Source organism: Aptenodytes patagonicus, chromosome 27, assembly GCF_965638725.1.
Source record: "Aptenodytes patagonicus chromosome 27, bAptPat1.pri.cur, whole genome shotgun sequence".
Taxonomy (NCBI): domain Eukaryota; kingdom Metazoa; phylum Chordata; class Aves; order Sphenisciformes; family Spheniscidae; genus Aptenodytes; species Aptenodytes patagonicus.
This window is the reverse complement of record NC_134975.1, coordinates 3065728-3088203: the sequence shown is the minus strand read 5'-3', so window position 1 is coordinate 3088203 and position 22476 is coordinate 3065728. Positions and strand designations below refer to the sequence as shown.

General features: G+C 59.8%; 1 protein-coding gene across 2 annotated transcripts; it reads right to left on the bottom strand.

Annotated features, from left to right (window-relative positions):
- Positions 1–767: 767 nt before the first annotated feature.
- GLI1 (GLI family zinc finger 1) lies at positions 768–20691 on the bottom strand. 2 transcript variants are annotated; one of them, XM_076360412.1, is made up of 12 exons: positions 20640–20691; positions 8643–8809; positions 8368–8463; positions 6901–7096; positions 6500–6662; positions 6295–6396; positions 6028–6168; positions 5250–5399; positions 4586–4750; positions 3877–4125; positions 3419–3698; positions 768–3116 (listed from the first exon to the last, which is right to left on the bottom strand). In XM_076360412.1, exons 2-12 carry the CDS (start codon positions 8737–8739, stop codon positions 844–846), a joined length of 3912 nt encoding a protein of 1303 aa, XP_076216527.1. In that variant the 5' UTR covers positions 8740–8809; positions 20640–20691; the 3' UTR covers positions 768–843. The 2 variants fall into 2 exon arrangements, with proteins under 2 accessions (XP_076216527.1, XP_076216528.1); XM_076360413.1 differs by having other exon boundaries at positions 3419–3695.
- Positions 20692–22476: the final 1785 nt, after the last annotated feature.

The following is a 22476-nucleotide window of genomic DNA, read 5'->3' as shown; positions in this document are numbered from 1 at the left end:
GGAGGTGCTTCTGCAGGGCCGGGCACAAGTAGGTCTTGGTCCCAGATGCAGGAAAGAGGGAGAGGGTGGGGGTGAGGGGGGGCTATACAGCACCTGGCACAGGGGTCCAGCTTGGAGCCCACCTGCAGGGATAAAAAGGCACACGGCTCACAATCCCCTGAGAAAGGGTTTAATGGGGAGGGGAGGCACTGCTGTTTCTTTCAAACAAAAGGCAGGCTGGGGTAACACCCACAGGAGAGACATACACATATGCACACTATGTACAGAGTGACACAAGCAGTGCCAGGCACCCCAAGCCCCCCCCCACCATCCCTGTGGTGGAGAATTGCCCCCCACCCTTCTCCCTCCTTGAGCAAAATGGAAGGGGTGGGGGGGGTGGGCTGGCCAAGCAAGGAGTGATTGCAGTCTTGACAAAGACTGGGATTTGGGAGAGGGGGCGGGGGGCAGTGGGAACATAGGGTTGGGGAGGGTGGAACTCTTTGGTTTCTACATTAAGACTGCACAGGGCCACCTTGTCCAGAGGGCCGGGAGAGGCAGGGAAAGGCTCCAGGCACTGGAATGGAAGGGCCCAGTAAAACCAGTTCCCCCCACAAGAGGTGACCTGAAGTGCCTGATCAGGGTTGTGGCTGTGTCTGGGACGCAGCAACGTCCCTCCCCTGAAAGAGCCTGACACTCACAGACTGGAAAAGGGGAGACTCCAGGGGTGTTTCTCCCCCCTCCCCTGCCCCCGGTCCCCCCCAGGCATAAATCTGCATGTGAGAAGAGATTTCACACCTCTGCCCAAATGTGGCTTGGGTCCCCCCTGGCTGCAGACTTGCCCACCTGATGGCTGTTACCTCCTAGTTAGGACAGGGAGTTGAGGAAATGGCTCTCCCCTGCCAGAGTACTCAACATGGAGCTCATGTCACCCACGGCCATGTTGGCACCACCAGATGCAGGAAGCAGGAGGCCACCAGCAGGGCTTGGGGGCCCAGGCAGCAGTGCAGGTGTCTCTGGATCTTCCACAATGGCAGCAAAGTCAAGGTGCGTATTCTCCAGGTCCAGGGAGTCCAGGCTGTTGGCCACCTGCTCCCCCGAATCCAGGTAGTAATATGAGCTGCCTTTGAGTCCTTCCAAGCTCCCACCATAATGCCCGGGACCCCCACAGCTTGCTGCTGTTTGGCCCAGCAGCTTATGCCCACCTTTGCCCACCTGCACATGTGTGCCCTGGCCTGGGTAATACAGCAGGGCATTACCGGGCCCCTCAGGTGTGGGGCGGGCAGGGGGCAAGCGAGGTACACGCCGGGAACTGGCTTCCACTCCCTCATAGGAATGACTTGGCTGAGCCAGGTTGCCCGCATAGTTCAGATTGTTTTGGTGACCAGGTGGTTTAGGGCCACCAGGTGGGTGTGGTACCATCTCTGGGTTGAAGCATGGGGCATTTAGGAGGTGTTGGGTCTCTGCCAGACCCTGCAGGTGATCTGGTTTGGCTTGGTAATCAGCGTACTTGGGGCTGAGGTACAGTGGTGCTTGCATGGCTTGGCACTGCCCAGGTTCACTGCTCAACCCCATGCCAGCCTCCCCTCCCTTGGAGACTAGTTGGTCTCCCCACATCAGAGCCTGCTGGGCCTGCACGTAGCTACGGACCATCACTTCTTTGGTCTGCATGGTGGGGGTCTGGGCTCTTCTAGCACCCAGGCTCAGCATGCCCATGAAACTGACAGGCGCCTGTTCCTCGGACTGGTAACCACCAGGCCCTACATTCATAGCTTGGCCAAATGATGCAGGAGGCTGCATGGGCCCAGCAAGCTTGGCATTCTGGCAGGGAGCAAGTGCTGGGGCAGGTGCTGGGTAACGCTGCTCAGATTTGATCTGTAGTCGGTTAAGCCGGTGCCCCCCAGAAAATCCACTGTCCTGGCATGAGCTCACAAGTTTGGGTTGCTGCTCACAAGAACTGGGTAGTGGGTACTCAGTACTTAGATGGCGACAGTGTGGCCCAGACATGGCAGCAGCAGAGGCACTGACACTTGACTGCCCAGATCTCATCTCCAGATTGCCTTGGGAAGGTTCATCCCAAGGAGCTGGCATGGTCCCGTTGCCAGCATGCATACTCGTGAAGTGCTGGTTCATCTGGCACTGAGGGAGGGAGAACTCGGACTGAAGCAACCCCTCCTCCATGTCCCTGTGCCCTCCTGGGTTCAGTTGCATACCCTCCGTGATCCGGTGAGCGCTGCTGTAGAGGCCTTCACACTGGAGCTCCACACCTGTCCCCTGGCATGGGAAGCTTTCCTCAGGGTAGTTCAAGTACTGTTCCATCTCTAGCAAGCCAGACTCCGCGGCTGCGCCAGGGCCCTCTGTGCTCACGCTCTCCAGGAAGACATTTTCACTGATGCTGGGTGGGCGTGGGGAGAAGACATGGCGCTGAAGGTTGGCATCAGAACCACCCAAGGGCTGCAGAGCAGTTCTGCCCACTCCTGGCACATTCACGTTACCCATGCTCTTAAAACGATGCACCTTGGGCACAGCATGAGGGTTGGCCACGGTCCGGGCGGGGTCGCTGGCCCGCCGCACACCATTCCGAGGCACCAGGTGAGGTGGAACACTGCCTGCATAGCCAGGGTAGTCATTGGAACTATGCCTTCGCAGCAAACCGTTTGCAAGGAAGCAGGGTTCAGCTGGCGCAAGGTAGTCCCCAGGTAAGCTGCTGTGGCCACCCATGCCCACCCGCTCCATGTTGGGCAGTGGGGTTGGGGGTGGGCCACCTGTGGCTGCAGCATATTTGGCCTTGAGACGGTAGCGCTGGGCCGGGGTAAGGCTGCCCACACCTGGCAGCCCTCCACAGTGGCTGGCGTCACTGGAGCGTCGCGACTCATCTGGAGAGATGGGGTCATAGCTGTCTGCCAGGCCTGCACCACTGGGCATTGCCCCTGCCTCGCCACCCAGACATGGCCCAGCCAGGTGCGGGGACACCAGGGATGAGCGCCGGCTCACAGTGTAGGCTGAGCTTACGGTACTGGTGGCACTGCTCCGGCGCTCGTTCAGTGGCATGCCCATCTCTGCTGCTGACAGCTCCGCAATGCGCCGGTGCGAGGCAGCTGGTGGCAGCACGGAGATCCCAGGCAGCCCCCCAGGCAGGCCTGAGAAAAGAAAAGGAGGAGTTACACTAAGGCACTCAGGACACAGCATGGCACCAGTGGTCAGAGGAGGAACAGGCAGCCACCTCCAGTACCAGGATGGGGCCTCTTCCGTGGTTAGTGCCTGCTGGGACAGGAAGCATATTCAAGCAGTGGCAACAAAGAGGGGGCACAGCCCAGATGTGGGGGTCCACCACTAGTGAAAGGAAGGTCTGGAAACCTCTCTGGCTGCAAACCAGACCTCTCTTGACACAGTGCCCATGGGACTGGCCCCGCATCCGGGTGGGAGGGAACCACAGTCTCACCGGCTCCAGGGATGGCTGGCAAATTCAGGCCCTTGGTAGCTGATGGCTTCCTCATCTGCTTCAGTTTGTCAATGCGAAGATTTTCTAGCTTGTGGAGGGTCATGAGCCCTGAGGTGCCCATGGGCTCACCGGGCACCACATCCTCCAGCGTGGACAGATCCTCGTAGCTCCCACCTGCGTTGCCCGCCATCTCCACCCCACTGTCATTGTTGGTGGTGCTGCCGAGTGGGGAGTGGTCGCTGCTGCATGATGACTGCCCACCTGGGCTGGGCTGCGGCTTCTAGGGGGTACCCAAAACATTAACCAAGGAAAAGGGGGTGAGATATCCACTACACACTTAATGCAACCTGTGAGCCCGCACCCTGCCAGATGTGGAGATGACTCCCCTACCATGCAAACTGACTCCTCCACCAGACCTGGTCCGGCCTCCCTCCGTCATCATGCCCCCAGCTCCTTACCAAGGCCAAGTCAGGTACCAAGAGTTTGCTGTCATCCTTCCGGGCCTCAGTGGGGCCATTTGTGTCTTTCTCCTGCTTCATGTCTGGGGGGCCACTGGGGGTGGGCAGTGCACGACCTGCCACCACATCCCCTCGATGCTTCTTGGTGACATGGGCATCAGGGCCGTGCACCGTCTTCACATGTTTGCGCAGGGAACTGGGGTCTGTGTAGCGCTTGGTGCAGCCTGGAATCTTGCACACATAGGGCTTCTGTCAGGGAAAAAAGGTAGGCATGTGAAGGGAGGGTGTTAGCTCCAACTAGAGACCCCTCCCAACAAAGTACCAGCTGGGCATGAAATAAATCCCCCTCCCCTCCTTCTCAAGTAGGCCCGGGAACTGAGGGTGGGAAGGGATCAAAGAGGCTAAGTCCCCGTACAGGGGGCACGTTAGGTGCTACAGCAGGGCCTTGGAGGAGGTCATAGGGGGCCAGAGGAAAAATGCACAGACAGTGCTCCACAGGAGTGGGGCAGGGGGTAAAGGGACCCTGGTGGGAATGCAGGTGACCGAGGAAGGGAGCAGGGGGCCATGCTTTATTAGAGCAGGCAAGGAGGGCAGCTGGGGCACACAGGGAAAAAAACCCAGGGATGCAGGGAGTTTTCAGAGTACGGGACTAATCAGGAGGCATACAGGGAGCCCAAAGGGGTGCAAAGAGCCCCACATGGGTCTGTACCTCATTAGAGTGAGTGCGGTTTTGATGCTTGGCCCGGTCAGAAGCATTGGAGAAGGCCTTGTTGCAACCCTCGTGTTCACACACATAGGGTTTTTCACCCGTGTGTGAGCGCAGATGCGTCTTGAGGTTCTCCAGACGTGAGTAGGCTTTGTTACAGCCCTCGAACTGTTCAGGCAAGCAGGGTGAAACATGCCACACACCTTCAACAGACCCTGTACCACATCACCCCCACACTACATACCCATGGCACATCTACCATGGACACGTATTACACCTCCCAACCAACGCACAACACACCTGCCCTGCTTCAGGTGCATGTTGTCACACCACTGCACAGCCCTTTACCCTTCTGGCCTATGTCATGCCACCTCACTATGCACTGGCCACATGGCCATGCTGTACCCAGCCTGCTACATACCCCTTTACCTCATGTGCATCTCTGCCATGCCATTGATCACACAGGCTCTGGCCTGCCACCCATGAACCCCACTCCATCATGCACTACCATGCTCCTGACTACCCTGTCTGTCCCACCTCATTTTCCCCACCACGTCCCCCTCAATGCCATATACCAGACGGGCCAGCTCGCACCCTGCCCTGAGCTCTGCCTGGTGCAAGGCACCACAGCTTAGCTGAGGCTTTGCAAAGGCTCGTGCCAGCTCACCGTGCATTTGTGAGGTTTCTCGCCTGTGTGACGTCGCATGTGCACCACCAACATGTACTGAGCTTTGAAGGGCCTCTGCTCCCGGGAACATGCTGCCCAGTGGCACACAAACTCCTTCTTCTCCCCGTGGATATGCTCATTGTTGATGTGCTGCGGAGAGAAGGGGCATCACTGGTGGCATTGGGGAGGGCACCAAGGGTCAGGGAGATACAGGTGTCTTAAGAGAGTATCATGGGAGAAATGGACAGAGGGACTGGGATGGCGGGTGGAGACACCAGAGGTCAGGGGAAAACAGAGTGGTCAGATGGTGTCTAAAAGAGGCAGGGGATACAGGAGATGGCTGGGGGCTATTTGGGGAGGACCAAGACATAGGGGTCAAGGTGGTCTGAGGGGTGGTCAAGGGGATATAGGAGAATTGGGAGTGTCTGGAGGGAGACAAAGAGCAAAGGAGGAAGTCGGGATGCACCAGTGGTTCAGGAGAGCTGCCCCAGGGGTGAGGAAAGCCAGACTGGGCATTTCCCCTAGGGACATGGTATGGGAGGGTCACAAAGAACTTGCCCACAAGAAGTGGAGGATGCATGTCCCTCCCTTCCTAGGGGCAACTTCCAACATCGTGCACCTGTGCAGTGAGTTCTCAGGGCAGAGGGGGGGGACGAGGGGAGCAGCTCAGTGTAGGACAGTCTTGGAGTAGGAGTTGTGGGTTGACACAGGGGGATGTCAGCCAGCAGCCTGAGGGCAGGTTCTGGGACTGGGTATACCCAGGCAGGACCTAACTCACATGCACCAGCTGCTCCTGCGTATCAAACTCCTTGGCACAGCCGTCCCAGTAGCAATTGGTTTCATACACAGTCTCAGACTCAGGTTTCCCATCCTCCTTCTCCAGATCTTCCCGAACATCGAGCATCCCCAGCAAGGGGTCCTGGGGGAGCACAGCTAGATGAGCACTCCCAGGTACGACCCTTCGTGCTCCCCATTACTGGGAGTGGTGCCAGGGAGGAGCATAGAGCCCTGGGGAAGTGGGGGGATCTCAAGGCCTGGGGAGTACCTGGGTGCCTGTGGAAGCTGGACTGGAGATGTCGCCCTCGGACCTCTCCTCTGGGTATTTGACAGTCAGAGGGCTGCTCAGGCTCCACTCCAACTTTAGCTGCTACCAGGGCAGGGGGAAGGTGGAAAGCAGTCAGCACTGCAATGCCCACTGGACCACCACCTATATGGGATGCACCACTTATATGCATGCAACGCCCCCTTACCTGGCAGTGTTTGAGGGTCCCACGAGCTGGGGCATGGTGCAGGAGCCCCGGGCAGGTGGACAGGTGTTCGTGGGAGCTACATGGTGGTGGTGCGGGAGTGTGGCTGTACAGGTGGCCTTGGCCCTTCTGCTGACCCGGTGGACTCTGGTACCCCAGTGATGGACTGCAAAGAGCAAGAGAGATGACCAGATGACACCACCAGAGGACAGCAATTTAGGTCTTCTGAGCCAGGGATCCCAGGTGTCTGAACTCCCAGCCACTCCTTCCCTAACCCACTGTCCCACTCTGCTCTCCCCTTCCCTAGCCCTCACCCCAGGCACTCCCCAAGTTGGGAATCAGCATTCACGCTCCCAGACTGACAGGCTGCATGCATGCCAGCAGGGCTGAAGTCTGGTGCCCACCTGATGGTGCTGATGGAGAGGTGGCCATAGGAGCCACTGGCAGAGGCGCAGCGGGAGTTGATGAACGCAACGAGGGAGTTGGGTGAGGTGCGGATTACCGTCTGCAGGTCAATGCTAGAGTCTGACAGGGGTGAGATGGACAGTGCCCGCTTCTTGCCCAGTTTGCCTGCACCACGCGGCGTTGAGAACCGTGAGCCTGGGATGGCAGCAGAGAGTGGGGGGCATTCCTCTCAGCATGGGTCCTAGGAGGCTGAAGAAACCCCCAAGGACACAAGCCTGGTGCTTTGGAGCCTGGAGGAGTACCCTGAGTGTGCCGGTTAGCTTCTGATTTAGAATAGAACAGAACAGAACAGAATAGAATAGTAGAATAGAGTAGAATATTTCGGTTGGAAGGGACCTACAACGATCATATAGTCCAACCGCCTGACCAATTCAGGGCTGACCAAAAGTTAAAGCATGTTATTAAGGGCTTTGTCCAAATGCCTCTTAAACACTGACAGGTTTGGGGCATCGACCACATCTCTAGGAAGCCTGTTTCCATGGTTTGACCACCCTCTTGGTAAAGAAATGCTTCCTAATGTCCAGTCTAAACCTCCCCCGGCACAGCTTTGAGCCATTCCCACGCATCCTATCACTGGATCCCAGGGAGAAGAGATCAGCACCTCCCTCTCCACTTCCCCTCCTCAGGAAGCTGTAGAGAGTGATGAGGTCGCCCCTCAGCCTCCTTTTCTCCAAACTAGATATACCCAAAGTCCTTAGCCGCTCCTCATAGGACATGCCTTCCAGCCCTTTCACCAGCTTTGTTGCCCTCCTCTGGACGAATTCAAGGACCTTCACATCCTTCTTAAATGGTGGGACCCAGTACTGCACACAGTACTCAAGGTGAGGCCACACCAACGCTGAATACAGCGGGATAATCACCACTTTTGACCATCTGGTTATACTGTGTTTGATGCACCCCAGGATGCAGTTTGCCCTCTTGGCTGCATGGGTACACTGCTGGCTGCTATTGAGCCTGTGGCTGACCAGCACCCCCAGATCCCTTTCTGCAGGGCTGCTCTCCAGCCACTCGTCTCCCAATTTATACTTGTTGCTGGCTTTGGACTGTGGCAAGGCTCAAAAGTGTCCCCCCTCCCTACCACAGCCATCAATGTTCCTAAGGGGTACCTGAACCCCTTGACACACATGTACTCCCTGCTACAGCTGATATCATCCCAAGAAAAGTGCCTGATCCCTTTGGCCACAGCCAACATAAATCCTCCTGTTCACACAGCCATCATTGTTCCAGGAAAGACACCTGAAGCCCTGGCAGTCTCCTCCCTCATCACAGGCGTCACTGTCCCCAGCACTGCCCAATCCCCTCAGCACACACACCTGCACTCCTGACACAACACAATCCCCAGGAGATGCCTAAACTCCTTGTAGAACCCCTACCTGCCTCATGCCCTCCCAAGACTGGAGACTTACCATCACCACTGCCTGGGTGCTCGGTTCCTGGCACCAACCCATAACCACGGTGACTGCTCATGAGGTTTGACTGATGGCATAAGGGGAAATCAAGTCCTGGCAGAAGGGAGGAAAAAGATGGGAAGATGTATTAGGGTGGGTAGCACAAGGGGGAGAGGAAATCCCCAGAGCATCCCTGAACCCAAGAACTGATTCTGAAGTCGGGTGCCCCTTGCACCCGTGCCAGGCACTGCTCAGGCCCAGGCACTGGCCGGGACGAGGGGGCTACAACCGACCTTGTGGCCCTGGGGCACCCGGGACTGGTCCATGGGGTGGGCGCAGGCAGCAGTGCTCAGCGTAGCCGGTGGCCGGGGGGCTGACGGGGTTGAACATGTCGCGGCAGGGCTTGGCCAGGCTCAGGAGCACATCTGGTCCTCGCCGAGGGGCTGGAGCCGGTCGGGGCCTGAGGAGGACAAGGGTGGACTGGCGTCCCCGCCCGCGAGTCCCGCGCCCTCCGAGCCCCCGCGCCCGGCGGCGGCTGGCGCTGTCCCGTGCCCGCCAGGGGGCGCCGCAGCACAGCGCAGCCGCGGGCAGCAGGACCGCCCGGGCCACCCCCCGCCGCGGCCGGAGCCCCCCCGGGCCCGGAGGTTCTCCCAGAGGCCCCGCCCTGGCCTCCCCACAGCCGACGTCCATCCCCGCCCTGCTCACGGCCTGAAACCTCCCGCCGTGGCCCCGCACCCACCTGCCCGGAGTGCACAACCCTCTGTGCTGGCCACTTCTGTGCTGCCGCTTCGTGGCAGCCCCCAACACAGACCTTTGCCCCGAGCCCCCCGCAAAGGGAAGTCCCGGGGGCGCTGCCAAGGCGGGAACAGCAGGTGACAAAGGGGGAAACCTTGTCCCCCCCGTTTTGGGGCACAGACACGAACAACGAGAGTCCAAGGCAAAGGAACTGGGCTAGAGGGCATCTGACTCAGCAGCAACCACCAATGAACGTCTTCGCATACCCAAAAACTTTGGGGACCCCTGCCCTGCTGTGGTGGCCCCTGGCATTTTCCTTTGCCCCCTCCCACACGTACACATCCTGGTGCTCCTTTCCCATCAGGGTGGCCCCCCCCTGCCCTAAGGGCTCCCACTCTCTCCCTGGAGCTGGGGGCCATTCCCCACCTGGGGCACAGGCCCATATGTACCTGGAAGGGAGATAAGGCTGGTGCAAGATGAGATGTCTGTGGGGCCCGAGTGCAGCCCCCCACATCCCTCTGCTCCCTTGCTGACATTGCAGAGACATAAACCATGCAGAAAACTGCATGCCTCCGGCAGGCTGGGTGGGGGCAGGAGGTACAAGCCATGGCAGCTCTGTGTCAGCACAGCCACCTGGCCAAACACCGAGGCCATCCGCCAGCCCCTCCAAAGCAAGTGTGTCTGTTGCCATGCCCCCAGTGCCTGGCAGGCCCCCAGGCCCTTTGTAGCACCAGCACGAGGGAGTTAACACACCCTAAGCACAAGAACCACAGTACACATCAGACCATTGCCCAGTTTAAGGCCACCTCTGATAGTTCGGCACAAGTGGTGACACTGCTGCAGGGCACCCTGCGGTCACCCATCACAAGCATCCCCAGATACTGACTTAGCAAGGTGCCCTCATGCTTGGCGCTGTACTAAGAGGGTCCTGTCCCAGCAAGTCCCAAGCCCACTGTTGCAGGGAGAATGAAATAGACACGCGTGCACCCAGACACCCACGCAAACATCCACACTCAAGCACACACATAGATGTAAAAATTCCGAGCCCTAACTGCCAAAAGGGGAAACTAAGGCACAGGTGGTTAGAACCATTCCTGGTCAAAGGACCCGAGCTGGGTCCTGCTCTGCCCTCTTCATGGGTCCTTGCAGCATCTGCAGGTCTCACCCAGCCCTGCCTCGCCCATAGGTCCCCTCCCTGCCTGCAGGCCAAAACCCTGCCCTGTCCCACCCACACATTGCACCCCTGCCCACAGGGCTCGGCGCAGCCCACTATCGCATCCCTGCCTCCAGGTTCCTACCCTGTGCCTGGGTCTCATTTCCACCTGCTGCTCTGCCTGGCCCTGCCCATGGTCAGATCTCCAACCGTGGCTATGCCTTCAGCCTCTGCACCCAGGTCCTGGCCCACAGCTCCATCCCCACCCATGGTCACTGTCCTACTCCAAGACACCTGAGGGCTTACATGAAGGACAGAGGCTCTGGAAGGAGAAACAACCACTGGGTGAGGGAGAGGCACATGTGGGCGGCACTAGGAATAAGGCCTCCTGCCCCCTCAGCTTCCCCCTTTGAGAGACCAAGGGAATCGCCCCAAACAAGGGGTCTGGGGGAGTGGGAGCCCCTCACCCCACTGGGAAAGTGCTGGGTTGCATTTGGAGCACGGGGGGGTGAGGGGGGCAGCAATTCTTCCGCATGAGTTGCCCCTTTGAAAGCTTGTCTCGGGGCTTTGTGAGAGTGTCAGTCAGGAAGAATGGGGGGGGGGCAGCAGGGCAGGCAAAGGGGGAGGGAGGTACCCGGGAAGGTGGTGGCGCTGGGGGCAGGCAAGGGAGAGATGAGTAGAAAACGGGGGGGTGGGGGGGCAGAAGAGAGGCCTCTTACCTGCCTGCTGGACCTGGGCCTTGCAGCAAAGATTGGGAGATTAGCTCCAGGGGAAGCCTCCCATCTGCCCCCTACCCCAGCCACAACATCTAACGAAGAGAGGGTTTGCAAGTTCACAGAAGTTTGTCTAGTTGTGCAGTCAACCACAGCACCCCCCCAGCCCTTTGTGCACACAGCTATTCACATGTGCGCAGATGCGCGCACACACACACACACGGATGCATGAACATATATTTCCACATATCTGGAGAGGCACATGTGCAGCTGGCAGATGATGGGGGGGTGTTGGAATTCAGCAAAGCCAAAGCCCCCTGTCTCTCCCTCCCGAGAACTGTCACCTGAGCTCCTCCAGGCTGCCCCAGACCCACAGTCTTAGCCCACCAGCTCCTTGCTCTATGTGAGAGCAGGCAGGTTGCTACCACGCAGTGCAGTAACCATATGCAGCCACCCCAGCCCAAAGGGGAGTGGGGCTGTGCCTGTCCAGACAGGCGCACTCACCTGCTGCAGCAGCAATGGGATGATGGGCTCTGCCCTGGGCCCAGCTGGCTCCCACCAGCCTACAGCTCCCTGCCCCGACCTGGACTGGGGACATGCTGCCCTGAGTTCCAAGCAGATGGGGCACCATCTGTGGGGCATCTACCGCTTCCAGGAGAAGGGTTAATTCACCCATAGCCTTTGTGATGTCTCCTTTACCTTGCTGTTAGCCCCATTGACCTTGCTATGCACAGCTGTGCCAGCCCCCGCTGTGCCCACCACCTGCTATATCCCTGCACACACATACACACACACATTCACAGAGCACATGTACACACACCTGTAGAGTGAGCACCACACAAACTCCATGTGCATGCACACAGCACCTGTGTAACATGCAACGCACACTTATGCACACCAGAGAACACATATGTCCAATGGAACACATGCAAAGCTGCATGTGCATGCATACAGCACACATGCACACAACACATGCATATGCACAGGTTTACATAAACATGCATGGAGCACATGTGGGCACACAGAGCACACATGCATGCACAGCATACCACCACACATGAGGAACACACAGGCATGTAGCACAAGGCACATTACCCCTGCGTAATGACTCCCCAGCCTTGGGTGCCATCTCCCTGCCTGGGGTGGTATCCTCTCTGTGCACCCTCCAGCACCCACCATGCAGGACTGGGGGCAGCTCAGTGGGGCTTTGGTCCCCACCACCCCCAGTCCCTGGCCACCTAGGTACAACAAGAGGGTCAGGGTCCTGCTGTGCCAAGACAGCCTCTCTTTCCTGGGTCCAGGCAGAGGGGAGGAGGTTGGCGAGCAGACCCAGCCTGGCAAGGGCTGGGTCTCCCTGCCGGGGCACCCTGGAGGCAGGCGGGTGCCAGGCAGGCGTGACAGCAGTGACATGGCTGTCTCCGATCCCACATGTTCCTCCTGCTGAGCACCACAGCATGGCGGGGTGGCTATGCAAGGCAGAAAGTGCCCAGAGCCCACAGGTCCCAGCTGCAGGATGCTCCCCCAGCCCATGGGGTCCGCAGGGGCTCCCCGGACCCTGGTGGCCCCCTGAGCGGGGGAAGCTGGAGGGGGCCGGGGATGCAGGGAGCCAATGGGAACTGGCCCGCGGCTCCCCCACCGCCGTGCTCGCCTCCCCCGCCTGCCGCACACCGCCGCGGCCCACCCAAGTCGCAGCCTATGGGCATAAATTTGAGAGCCAGGCGCAGCCGGGATTGAGGGGAATCTTCCCTCGGTCTCCTCCTGCCAAGAAACTCAAACTGAAACACATTCCTCCTCCTCTCTGCCAAGAAAACAAGGAGCGCAGCCAGCGGCAGGAGCAGTTGAAGCAGGGCTGGCTCCAGACGCCAAAATGCCGCACAGGAGGGGGTCAGGACTGGCCATCCCCCTCCCCCCCAGCTCCTTGCCTTTTATTTCCTGCAAACACATCTAAAATCTGTCATCTGGCTCCAGTTTCCTGAGGACACTGGGGAATGGGGAGGGGGGAGGAAAGGGAAGGAGACGGAGGAGAAGGCGCAAAAGGCAGAGGGGGAAAGGAGATGTAGTGAGCTTGTACCGAAGGACGACAGTCAGGATGCCTACACTGATGGGTGGTGGAGCAGAGACGGCGGGAAGGAGGCAGAGACACAGACGCAGGCACTGACAGGGGAATCACACGCCCTTAGGAGACCTGGCTCCAAGAGGAGGAGGCAGCAGGCTGCACCCCACCACACCCTGCGACAGGGCAGACCCCCACCCCAGCTCCCGCCTCGCACCAGGAACGCTCCCCGCTCCCTACCAGCTCTGACAGCCCCAGGGCTGGCCAGCCCGCAGCAGTGGGTGCAATGTGCTGCAGCAGGGGGGCCACCATCCAGCCCAGCACGCAGGGGTGGTGGGGGTCCCTGTCTGCACCTCAGCATTGTCCCCATCATCTCCTGCCCCAGGCCCAGGCCTGGCAGGGTTAACCGCCCCGGAGCCCCACTGTGGAGGAATGTGATGTCAGGGCTGGATTAGCCTGTACAGCCGAGATCACAGCCGATAGACCAGCAGCACTGAGCTGTGTGTGGCACAATCCATCAACCCGCCCAGCACAGCCCCCAGCGTGGGGGGCCTGGGGGAGGGCTCTGTGTGTGCATGCGTGGGGGGCATCTGTGTTTCTGTAAGCGTGTGTGTGTGAATGTGCAAGTTTGGCCATACGTGTTTGCATGTGTGGAGAGGGATTTGTGTTTATGTGTGAGTATGTTTTGGGGGGGTGCTTGTGGGTATGTACTCACAGATGTATGTGTTTACATGCATGCTTGCATGTGTGCTTGTGCATGTCTACATGTGTGGAATGTGCATATGTGCATGTCTACATGTGCATGTTGGGAGCTACAACAGTAGCTAAGAGGGAGCCGCTATATGTTTGCAGGCCCAGTCACCCCAAACCCTTACCCACTGAGGGAGCAAGGGAGGGCCAGAGCAGAGAGAATAGGCAGACAGAGAGCAGGGTCCAGCAGTGCGGCAGGGGCTAGGGTGGGGAGATGCCCCAGAAGGCCACCACTGCATATCCTCTTCACCCCCTCAGGAGAGGTGGGCTCTAGCCCTGCGGTAGGCAAACCCCTGAGCCCACCACAGGCATAGAGCCCTGCAGACACCCCTGCAGCCCTCTCCTCAGTCATCTTGTGACCCAAGGTCAGCCACATGCCCAATTGGTTTAACCCTACAGGGCCTTAGGAAAAACATTGATCTGGCTTAAGATCTGCCTTCCCGCACGGGGGCAGCAGTTCAGACAGAGCTGCGGTTGGGGCAGTTCTGCAGACACAGAACAGGAACACGGCAGAGGGCCAGGCTGAGCTGCAGCACATAGGTGCAAGTAGCAAGGCTGAAAGAGAGCTGCCGGGGAGCCAATGCTCCCTCATGCCAGCGACAGTCCAGGATCAAAGGGGTACATCCTAGCTGCCTCCCAGGGCAGGTGGGGTCTGGCAGTGTCCCCACACTCCTCCCCAGCTATGATGTCTCCTGCATGCTGTACAGCCTCCCCAGGTGCCACAGCTGGCACCCATTGGGGGTGGGGAAAGGTCACTGATGGTGGGGCAAAGATGGTGAAATTCTCCCCTGGAAGAAGCCCCCTTTCCCTGCCTTGGAACCAAGTTGGGGCCAGGCCAGCCTGCGCTGGGGAGCTGCTTCCCCTGACCCCACACGCTTTCTCATCTCTGCCTCCAGCAGAACTGATGTGCAGACCTCCCGCCCAGCTGCCTTGCTATGCATCTGACCCCACTGTTAGGCCAGGCCTTTAGGGCGAGCCCAAGCTCCTCTGCATGGGGCAGCTAATCTGCCCAGGACTGCAGCTGCCACAAAGCACATTGCTTCAGGTTCAGGGGGTCTGAAAGGGGACGATTCAGGGTCGTGATCCTATGCTGGTGTGGGCTGCCAAGCTCATTCCAAGGTGGTCCCTTGCCTGGAAAAGATGAGGCAGAGAAGAACCAGCTTCAGGGGAAGCTGACACGTGTGGAGGGAAAGGGGCAGAGACATCCATGCCAGGACAGATTCAGGACATCCTCCACTTGATTCTCCCTCCCTTCTCCAGCCCCAGCTGGCATCTTCAGAAAACGTAACACATCCTCATTCCCCACCTCATGCCAAAATTCTCTGCCCTTCGCACCACTTCCAGTAAGGACCAGAAGTCCCTCCCCAGCCCACCCATTCCTCCAGCAGCACAACCTTATGCAAACCACAGTACACCACCACCCATATGCCGCATCTCAGCAAGGGGCAAAACAATCTAACCCCTCGCTCCCACATGCATCCACACCCACTCATGACCATGCACTGACATGCCTCTAGACATGTTAACACATGCTAACACATGTGTGCTTTGGGAAGAGGGGAAGGCAGGCCAGCCTGGAGCGCAGCCCTGACTGCCCGGTCTCCAGTGTATCACAGGGCAGAGACAGCCCATGGAGGAGGGCTGCAGGGTGGAAGCTCACAGCTCCATGCTCCCTGCGCCTGTTTCCCCTGTAAAGCAGGGACCGCCGACCCTCAACCACAAGCTGAGCCACTCAGGAAGCCGTGGCAAGCCGGGCAGGAGCAGTGGTGCTTGATAGGTGGTCCCAGGGTAGGGAGGCAATTGTCGTGGGCTTGCATGTTGTTTGCTTTGGCCCCCAGCACACACTACCCCTGCAAATTGCTCACATAAAGCCACTTCCCTGGCCCCTACCTTCATTGGGCTGGAGTCTGGGTGGGGGCAAGGTTTTGGGGTGAGGGTAAGGAGGGGGTGCACACATGGCAGCAGCTGCTATAAGGAATTTTTATGCTTCCCCCTTCCTTCCCAGTGCTGGAGGGAAACAGCAAAATTGAACATGTGGGACCCATAAAAGCCCAGCTCTGAGTCATGGCTGTGGGAGCCCCTGCCAGGCACAGCTCCATGGCATCAAGGCATCACCCCCAACCCAGCATGCTCGTGTGTTACATGGAGGGACACCCCCAGAACAGGGGCTGCAATGAAGGAAATCCTGGCATCCTGAGGGAGAGAAGGTAGGACATGGCAGGCAGTGGGCTACAGTGTCATCTGTCCTCCCACTGCAGTCAGGGTAGTTCACACTGAGCCTGTTCCCACCCCAACAGCTCCATCCTGCAGGATTCCTCAGAAGATGGGAACAGGAGGATGTGCAGGACCTGGCAGGGACTTCAGCAGTCATTAAAGGATTAGCTATACAATAGCAATCCTTTTTAATCTGTGGAACTGCCTGTCTCTTGACATGCTGAGCATGGAGCAAGGTAAGCACAGCACTTGGGGATTTAGGAAGCATAAGTTGCTCCTCCTTTGGGGCAGGAGACCCCCTCTGTCTGCTGAGAGGTGGTGGTGGGAGTGCCCTCAGGCTGTTCCCAAAAGTCCCCAGCGATCCCTTGCCTGCTAGGACACATTTGTCTCTCCCGAAGTATCTGCCACTGGTGGAGGTGGGTGGCACAGATGCCTGCTTTTCTGTTCCTTGACTGGAGACCTGCTCTGTCCATACACACAGCAACCCCATCACTTAGAGCCATGTTCTCTGCCACCATGGGAGGCACCAGCCAGGGCTTTGCTCCCCCTAGAGCAGGGGTGGGAGTTTGACAGTGGGGTTGCACCACATCTGGAAACATCCGCCCCACCCCGCCCCAGCCTCAGACCCAGATGCAGCAGAGCTGAAACCCAACTCTGTTTTTGCTGCTTGTTCCCACTCTGAGGCAGCTATTTTACCAGCTGTTCACCTTGTTATTCTGCAGCTTCTGAAGGGTTTTGATGTGCCGTAAGGATTGGGGTGGATACACTTGCCTGTGTTCCTGCAAGGATTTCTGTAGAAGAATCCCCTCAGTCTCACCAAGGATCCACCCAATGGACCTTTTTTATTTAACACATCACCGGGATTGCTAAACACCAGGAGAAGATATCAAGAGAAACTGAGGCACACAGATAGAGAGACTCCAGTACCACAGAGAGACTCTAGTACCACAGATGCAAGACACCAACCAGGCAGATAATTGTGCACACGTGCATACAGGTATGTACGTACACACGCAAACAGGCCCCTCTGTATACATGTCCATAGGTGTGCATTCACATACATACTCCTAGGGGACACTCTGGGTGTAGAAGGATTGCTCTCCCTTCTGACCAACTACCAGACACTCAAGGTTTCCCTCTTCTAGTATGTCAGTACAGATGGACAAGAACAGGCCTAGTGGCCTGTAGAAGGAAGGAAAGACAACACCACAAATACCCTTTTGTGAAAGCCATGTCACACATGGGTATGTGCATGTATGGGTGTGCATATGTCTGTGCACATGTGAACATGTGTACATGAGGGTGCATGCATGTGCAGTTGCATGGATGTGCAAGGGTATGCACACTCATACAGCATGTTGGAGTGGTGGGGAGAATGGTATTCCCCAGGGACTATGGACTGGCCAGCCTCTCCAGCACTGCAGCTGGAGTCCTGAGCTGCGCTATGTCACTAAAAGCATCCCCCAGCTGCACTGGAAGAAGGGCCTTCATGTCTTCCAGCCCATCCTCCCACCCACCCTTCACACATTCTGGACAGTGAGCCGCAAATCCCCCTCCAAGCCCAAGCTCAACACCCGCCTCTCCTCAGGCTGCCCTGACATGACAGCACGCGTCACAAGGTGTCCGTGCTGACTCACTCCCCTGGATGGAAACTTCCCTGCTCCAGGGAGATTCTCGCAGCTCAGCCAGCTCCAGCACTGCAAGGGGAACGCAGTAGAGTTTGTTCCACCACCTCCCACTAGACCAGCCACGGCAGCCCGGCGACCTTCGGCTCCCAACCTGCTCCTGATTTTGTGCTTGTCTTTGTAATAGAAAAGACCCTGGAACATGGGGGAGATGAGGACCCCCCGACAAGCAACCAGTGACTTGGCTACAAGCAGATCCCGGAGGGCCTCACAGGTCCACTCACAAGCATTACTGGGAGCTCATGCATGCACACAGTGGCAGCTGGACTGACAGATGCATGAGGGTATGCACTGGTGGGCTCAGGTCAGTATGTGCCAGTCTCCTCAGAGGTGTTGGGATCCTTGGTAGTTGGGGAATTTGGGGGTCCTACCAGGCACAGGGAGTTTTGGTGTGGATCTGCTCCAGGGTCTCAATTTCCAGCAGATCCCCTTGCCCTCGAAGACCGTTGCGGAGTAACAGCAACCTTCAGTGTGCTGGAGAAAGGCTCAAGGGAGGGTGTTGACCAACCCAGTTCACGCTATGCAGAGACATGCGCATCAATGAACCAGCTTCAAACACCCACAACAGCATGGAGGGGACAGTAGGTGCCTTTGCCATCCCCTGTCTCCCACAGAGGCAGATTCTGCCTCAGCTGGACACAGCAGACCTAGCCACACTGGGAAGTTTTCCTAGGTCTGAATTTCTGAACGAGAAACTTCATCCAGCTGCTTCCTCTTCCCTTCTATCCAGCCCACCCCTGCACCAAACCCCAATGCTCACCCTCAGGATGCTGCATCCATCAGCTCAGGTTTGCCACACATAGCCTACAGAGCAGAGTGAGGGAAAACTCAGGTATCTGGGTATCCAGCAGCATCTGCTGGGCCCCCACATCCCTCCCAGGGCTGGCCACAGGACCCTAGCTGTGGCTGGAGTATCTACTAGTTTCCCAGACCCCAAACACAGCATTGCAAATGCCACAGCCATCCAGCCCCATTCAAACCCAGCTGCCTGCCTCTCCATCCTCATAGGAGAGGTGCAGCCCTCAGGCTGTCACTGCAGTGCTGAGTGCCCCCCGTTCTGGTTAGGGACCATCTGGACTTCACATGTGTGCGCAGGGCCTGGCCGAGGGCACCATGACACAGAGAGGGTAATTCTCCAGAGAGACACTTCCTCTGCCTTTAGCCTTCCTGCACTCCTGGCTCACTGAGGGCTTGGTACAGTTTGGAGGTGCCTTGCAGGCAGTTCTGGTCAGACCCCAAAAAGGGTGGCCTGTGCCCGCAGAGGCTCAGTTAGCTCATGCCCATCTGCAAGCTGGGCTGAGCAGGTCTCACAATGCCCCTGCTCAGGGGCTTCTCACGCTGGCAATGCTGGTTCCCTTCTGCTCCTCTGTGCCAAGCCTGACCCTGGCCAGCCTGCTCCGCCGGCCCCAGACTCCTCATGCCAGCCAGGGAGTGACGCAGAGCGAACGCCTGAACCCAATGGTCCTGGAGGATTTAGAAAGGTGGTCAAAGGGTTGGTATCCAGTGGGGCACAGGAGGCACTTGGAGCCATCTGCCAGAGAGGTCAAGCCTGGTCTCAGCTGTAGGGGTACTCAAGGCTGAGCTCCCTCACCCAACCCGCCTGCCCCCAGCCCCAGCTCTCTGAGTATTAAAGCCAGCAGCAGTCCTTGTGCAAGCATGCAGAAGGACTGACAGACACTCAGGACCGGTACAGGCAAGGACTCAAGGTGCTCCACAAGTGATGTGAAAAAGTAGCTCTGCCTTGCCCCCAAAACCAGAAAGGTTTGATAAACTCATCTAGGCTCCCCTTCCCACAAACAGTTGGACCAGATGACCTTTTGAGGTCCCTTCCAACCTGGGCTGTTCTATGGTTCTATGACTCTGGGTTTCCCAGGCGTGGGACACTTCTGTGGCAGCCTCCGCTACAGCCCACATGGGGAGGGAAGGAGCGCAGCCCCAGGGCCCGTGGGATGAGGTGGGAAGCCGAGGTGCGCTGGGACCTGGGCATTTCACCGCAGTTTCTGGGAGGCTCCTTGGGGTGCGCAGAATCTCCCTGCACCTCACTCCTGCCAGACGCTTGCCCACATGGCCTGGCAGGCTGTCAGGGGAGCAAGGGGACCCATTGTCCCAGCACCAAACCCTCCTCCCCTCGGAGCCTTGCCCAGGGTCCCGGGAACAGTGGGTACTGTTGGTGGGGGACACAGCCGTCTGCTCCAGCTGCAGGGCACGCAGGCTGGGCCAGCCAGCTCTGTGCCCTGCCAAAGCAGCTGGGTGCAGAGGCCCACGAGGCGGCTGGCAGAGCCCTGCGTACACCACGACTGGCCCAGGGTAAGAGGGTTCAGGACGGCCAGGAGCTTGCACCAGCAGTGTGGGTGGCACTGCTCACCGTTCATGTGCGCCCGAGGACAGTCCTGCAGCTGCTGCGTCACTCGGGCTAGGGCAGTAACTTCCACCCGGCCGCTGCTCGCGGTCCAACACCCCCCATCCGGGCAGCAGCGGAGCTGCGGCTGCCTGCCCAGGAGCCTGGAGCACCCTGCTCCAGCCCAGCCCAGCCCAGCCCTCCCCTCCTCAGGCTGCGAGGGGCTTCACCGGGCGGGCACAGCAGCGGCGCGGCCGGAGCAGCCCACCCACCCGGCGCACGAAGCGCGGCGGGAGCGTGAGGGCGTGGGAGTGGGTGTGAGCGCGAGTGTACGTGACGGGGAGCGCGGCGGGGCCGGGGCGCTCTATCCGCCTCGCGCTGCCGGTCCCCCCGAGCGCACTCGCCCCGTCCGATCCGGGATGGCCCCGGCCGCCCCACGCGGTCCGACCCCGCTCCTGGCCCGCGCCCCGCCGGGCCCCGCGCTGGGAGCCCGACCGAGATCCCCCCGGCGCCGACGGGACGCGGGAGCGGGACGGCCCCGGCGCGGCCCGGCGGAGGGTCTGGCGCCATCCCGGCTCCTCCGGGGAGCCGGGGCCCGCGGGCGGCCCGAGCCCCTGCCCGCGGCCCCGACTCGCCCGACGGCTCCTACCTCCGAGCGGCTCCGAGCGGCCCCGGGCGGGGCGGCGGGTCCTGCGGCTCCGCGCTCCCCCTTCTCCCGGCTGCAGCTGCGGCTCCGTCCGGGCGAGAAGCGGCACATCCAGGGGGGACCCTGGCGGTCGGGGCGGGACGGCGCGGCGCCCCCCGCACTTCCCCGGCCCGCCCCGGGCGCCCAGAGAAAGTTGCCGGAGCCCCGCGGGGGCGGCGCGTCCCGGCAAAACTGGCGGGGCTGCGGGTCCCGCTCCGCCAACTTGGGCGGCGGCGGCGCCGAGCGCGCTCGGGACGGAGACCCCAGCCGGGAGCGCCGCCGGCTCCAGCCACTCCGAAAACCCGGGCTGGATCCTGCACACGCGCGCACACGGGGCACGCGCGCCCGCCACGGCCTTGCACACGCGCGGGGCTCGCGCGCACCCCACACACACGGTCTGCGTGCATGCATAGCCCGCACACGGCCCATCCTGCACGCTCATAGCTGTGCACACGTGCACCCGTGTCCATGCACAGGGCTGTGCACACGCACAGGTCCCACACACGGGCACGGGTACCCGCATGCCTTCTTGTACTCACGTGCAACATTTGCACACATCGGCACATACACAGAGGTAGGCACACGTGCGTGCACCTGTGCACGAGTACACAGGGCACAGGCAGCAGGCATGCGCACAGATACCCCTGCACACACGCATCTGTGTACACTTGTACACAGAAGCACGCAGACATGCATTTGTGCACGTGTAAACAGACAGACATGCACACACCCTGCATGCACAGCGCACACCTGTGTGTTGAGCACAAACACAGCACGTGCACATGCAGGACGTACAACCACTGGCCAACACTCCTAATGCCCAGCCTGGCCCCGCTGAGGCAGCCCGGGGACCAAGGTCCTAGCACCTCCCATGGCCCCATCTGGGAGAGGCCAGAGCTCCCTGTGCAGGTGTGCCGGGGCAGCCGAGGGGAGGGAGTGGGCAGGCGTGGGATATCTCCGGCTGACACTTCCCAGCTGGGCAGCGCGGGCTCAGCATCTCGCGTAGCCCAGACACCGCTGGGGATCCGGACAGAGCCTGCGTCAGTGCCCCGGGCGTCGCTGAGCAGAGACCACCCTCCCCAGCACTGGAACCGCCACCCAGCAGGAGCAAACCCATCTCCCTCAAGAGACCACTGGCAAGGATGAAAGGAGCTGGTGGCTTCAGCGAGCCTTTCTGCCCAGGATGCTGCCGAGGAAACCCTGAGGTGGCTTGTGGTTTGGGGGGGAACTGCCGGGAGGGAGGATTGCAATTGACAGGAAACTCTGCGCATCGTCCGCGGTCTGGAGGAGCCGCCGTGGTCTGGCAGAGGCTCGTGGCAGGACACCGCAGGGCAGGATTCTGAACAGGAAAGAGGTCCCCACCTCTCCCTGGGGTGCTGCTGCGGCACGGGTGGCAGCACAGCCGGGCAGAGGAGAGTCGGCTCCAGCAGCAGCCTCGGCCGCTGGGACCACGCATCACCCTGGCCACCCCGCAGAGTGTCCAGAGCCTCCCCTCACCCCAACACCCCGTGAGGTCCCCGGCCAAGCCACCAGACACCCTGGCAGTGCTGCCACTGTGTCGGGGGGTCTGCCACGGAGCTGGACGCCCGGGCACCCGGGCGGGCACGGCGGACCGCGGGGCAGCGCCCCCTGGTGGCGACGGGCGGAGCCGCCTCCCCGCCGGCACCCGCGGGCGCTCGGGCCCGCTCCCAGCCGTGCGGCGGCCCGACCTCAGGGTCCGGTGGGGCTGTTTCCCCCCCTCGCCCCACGGGCCGGTGGGGCCCTTCCCCACCTGTCCCCCCTAGGGGACATCGCTCTCTTC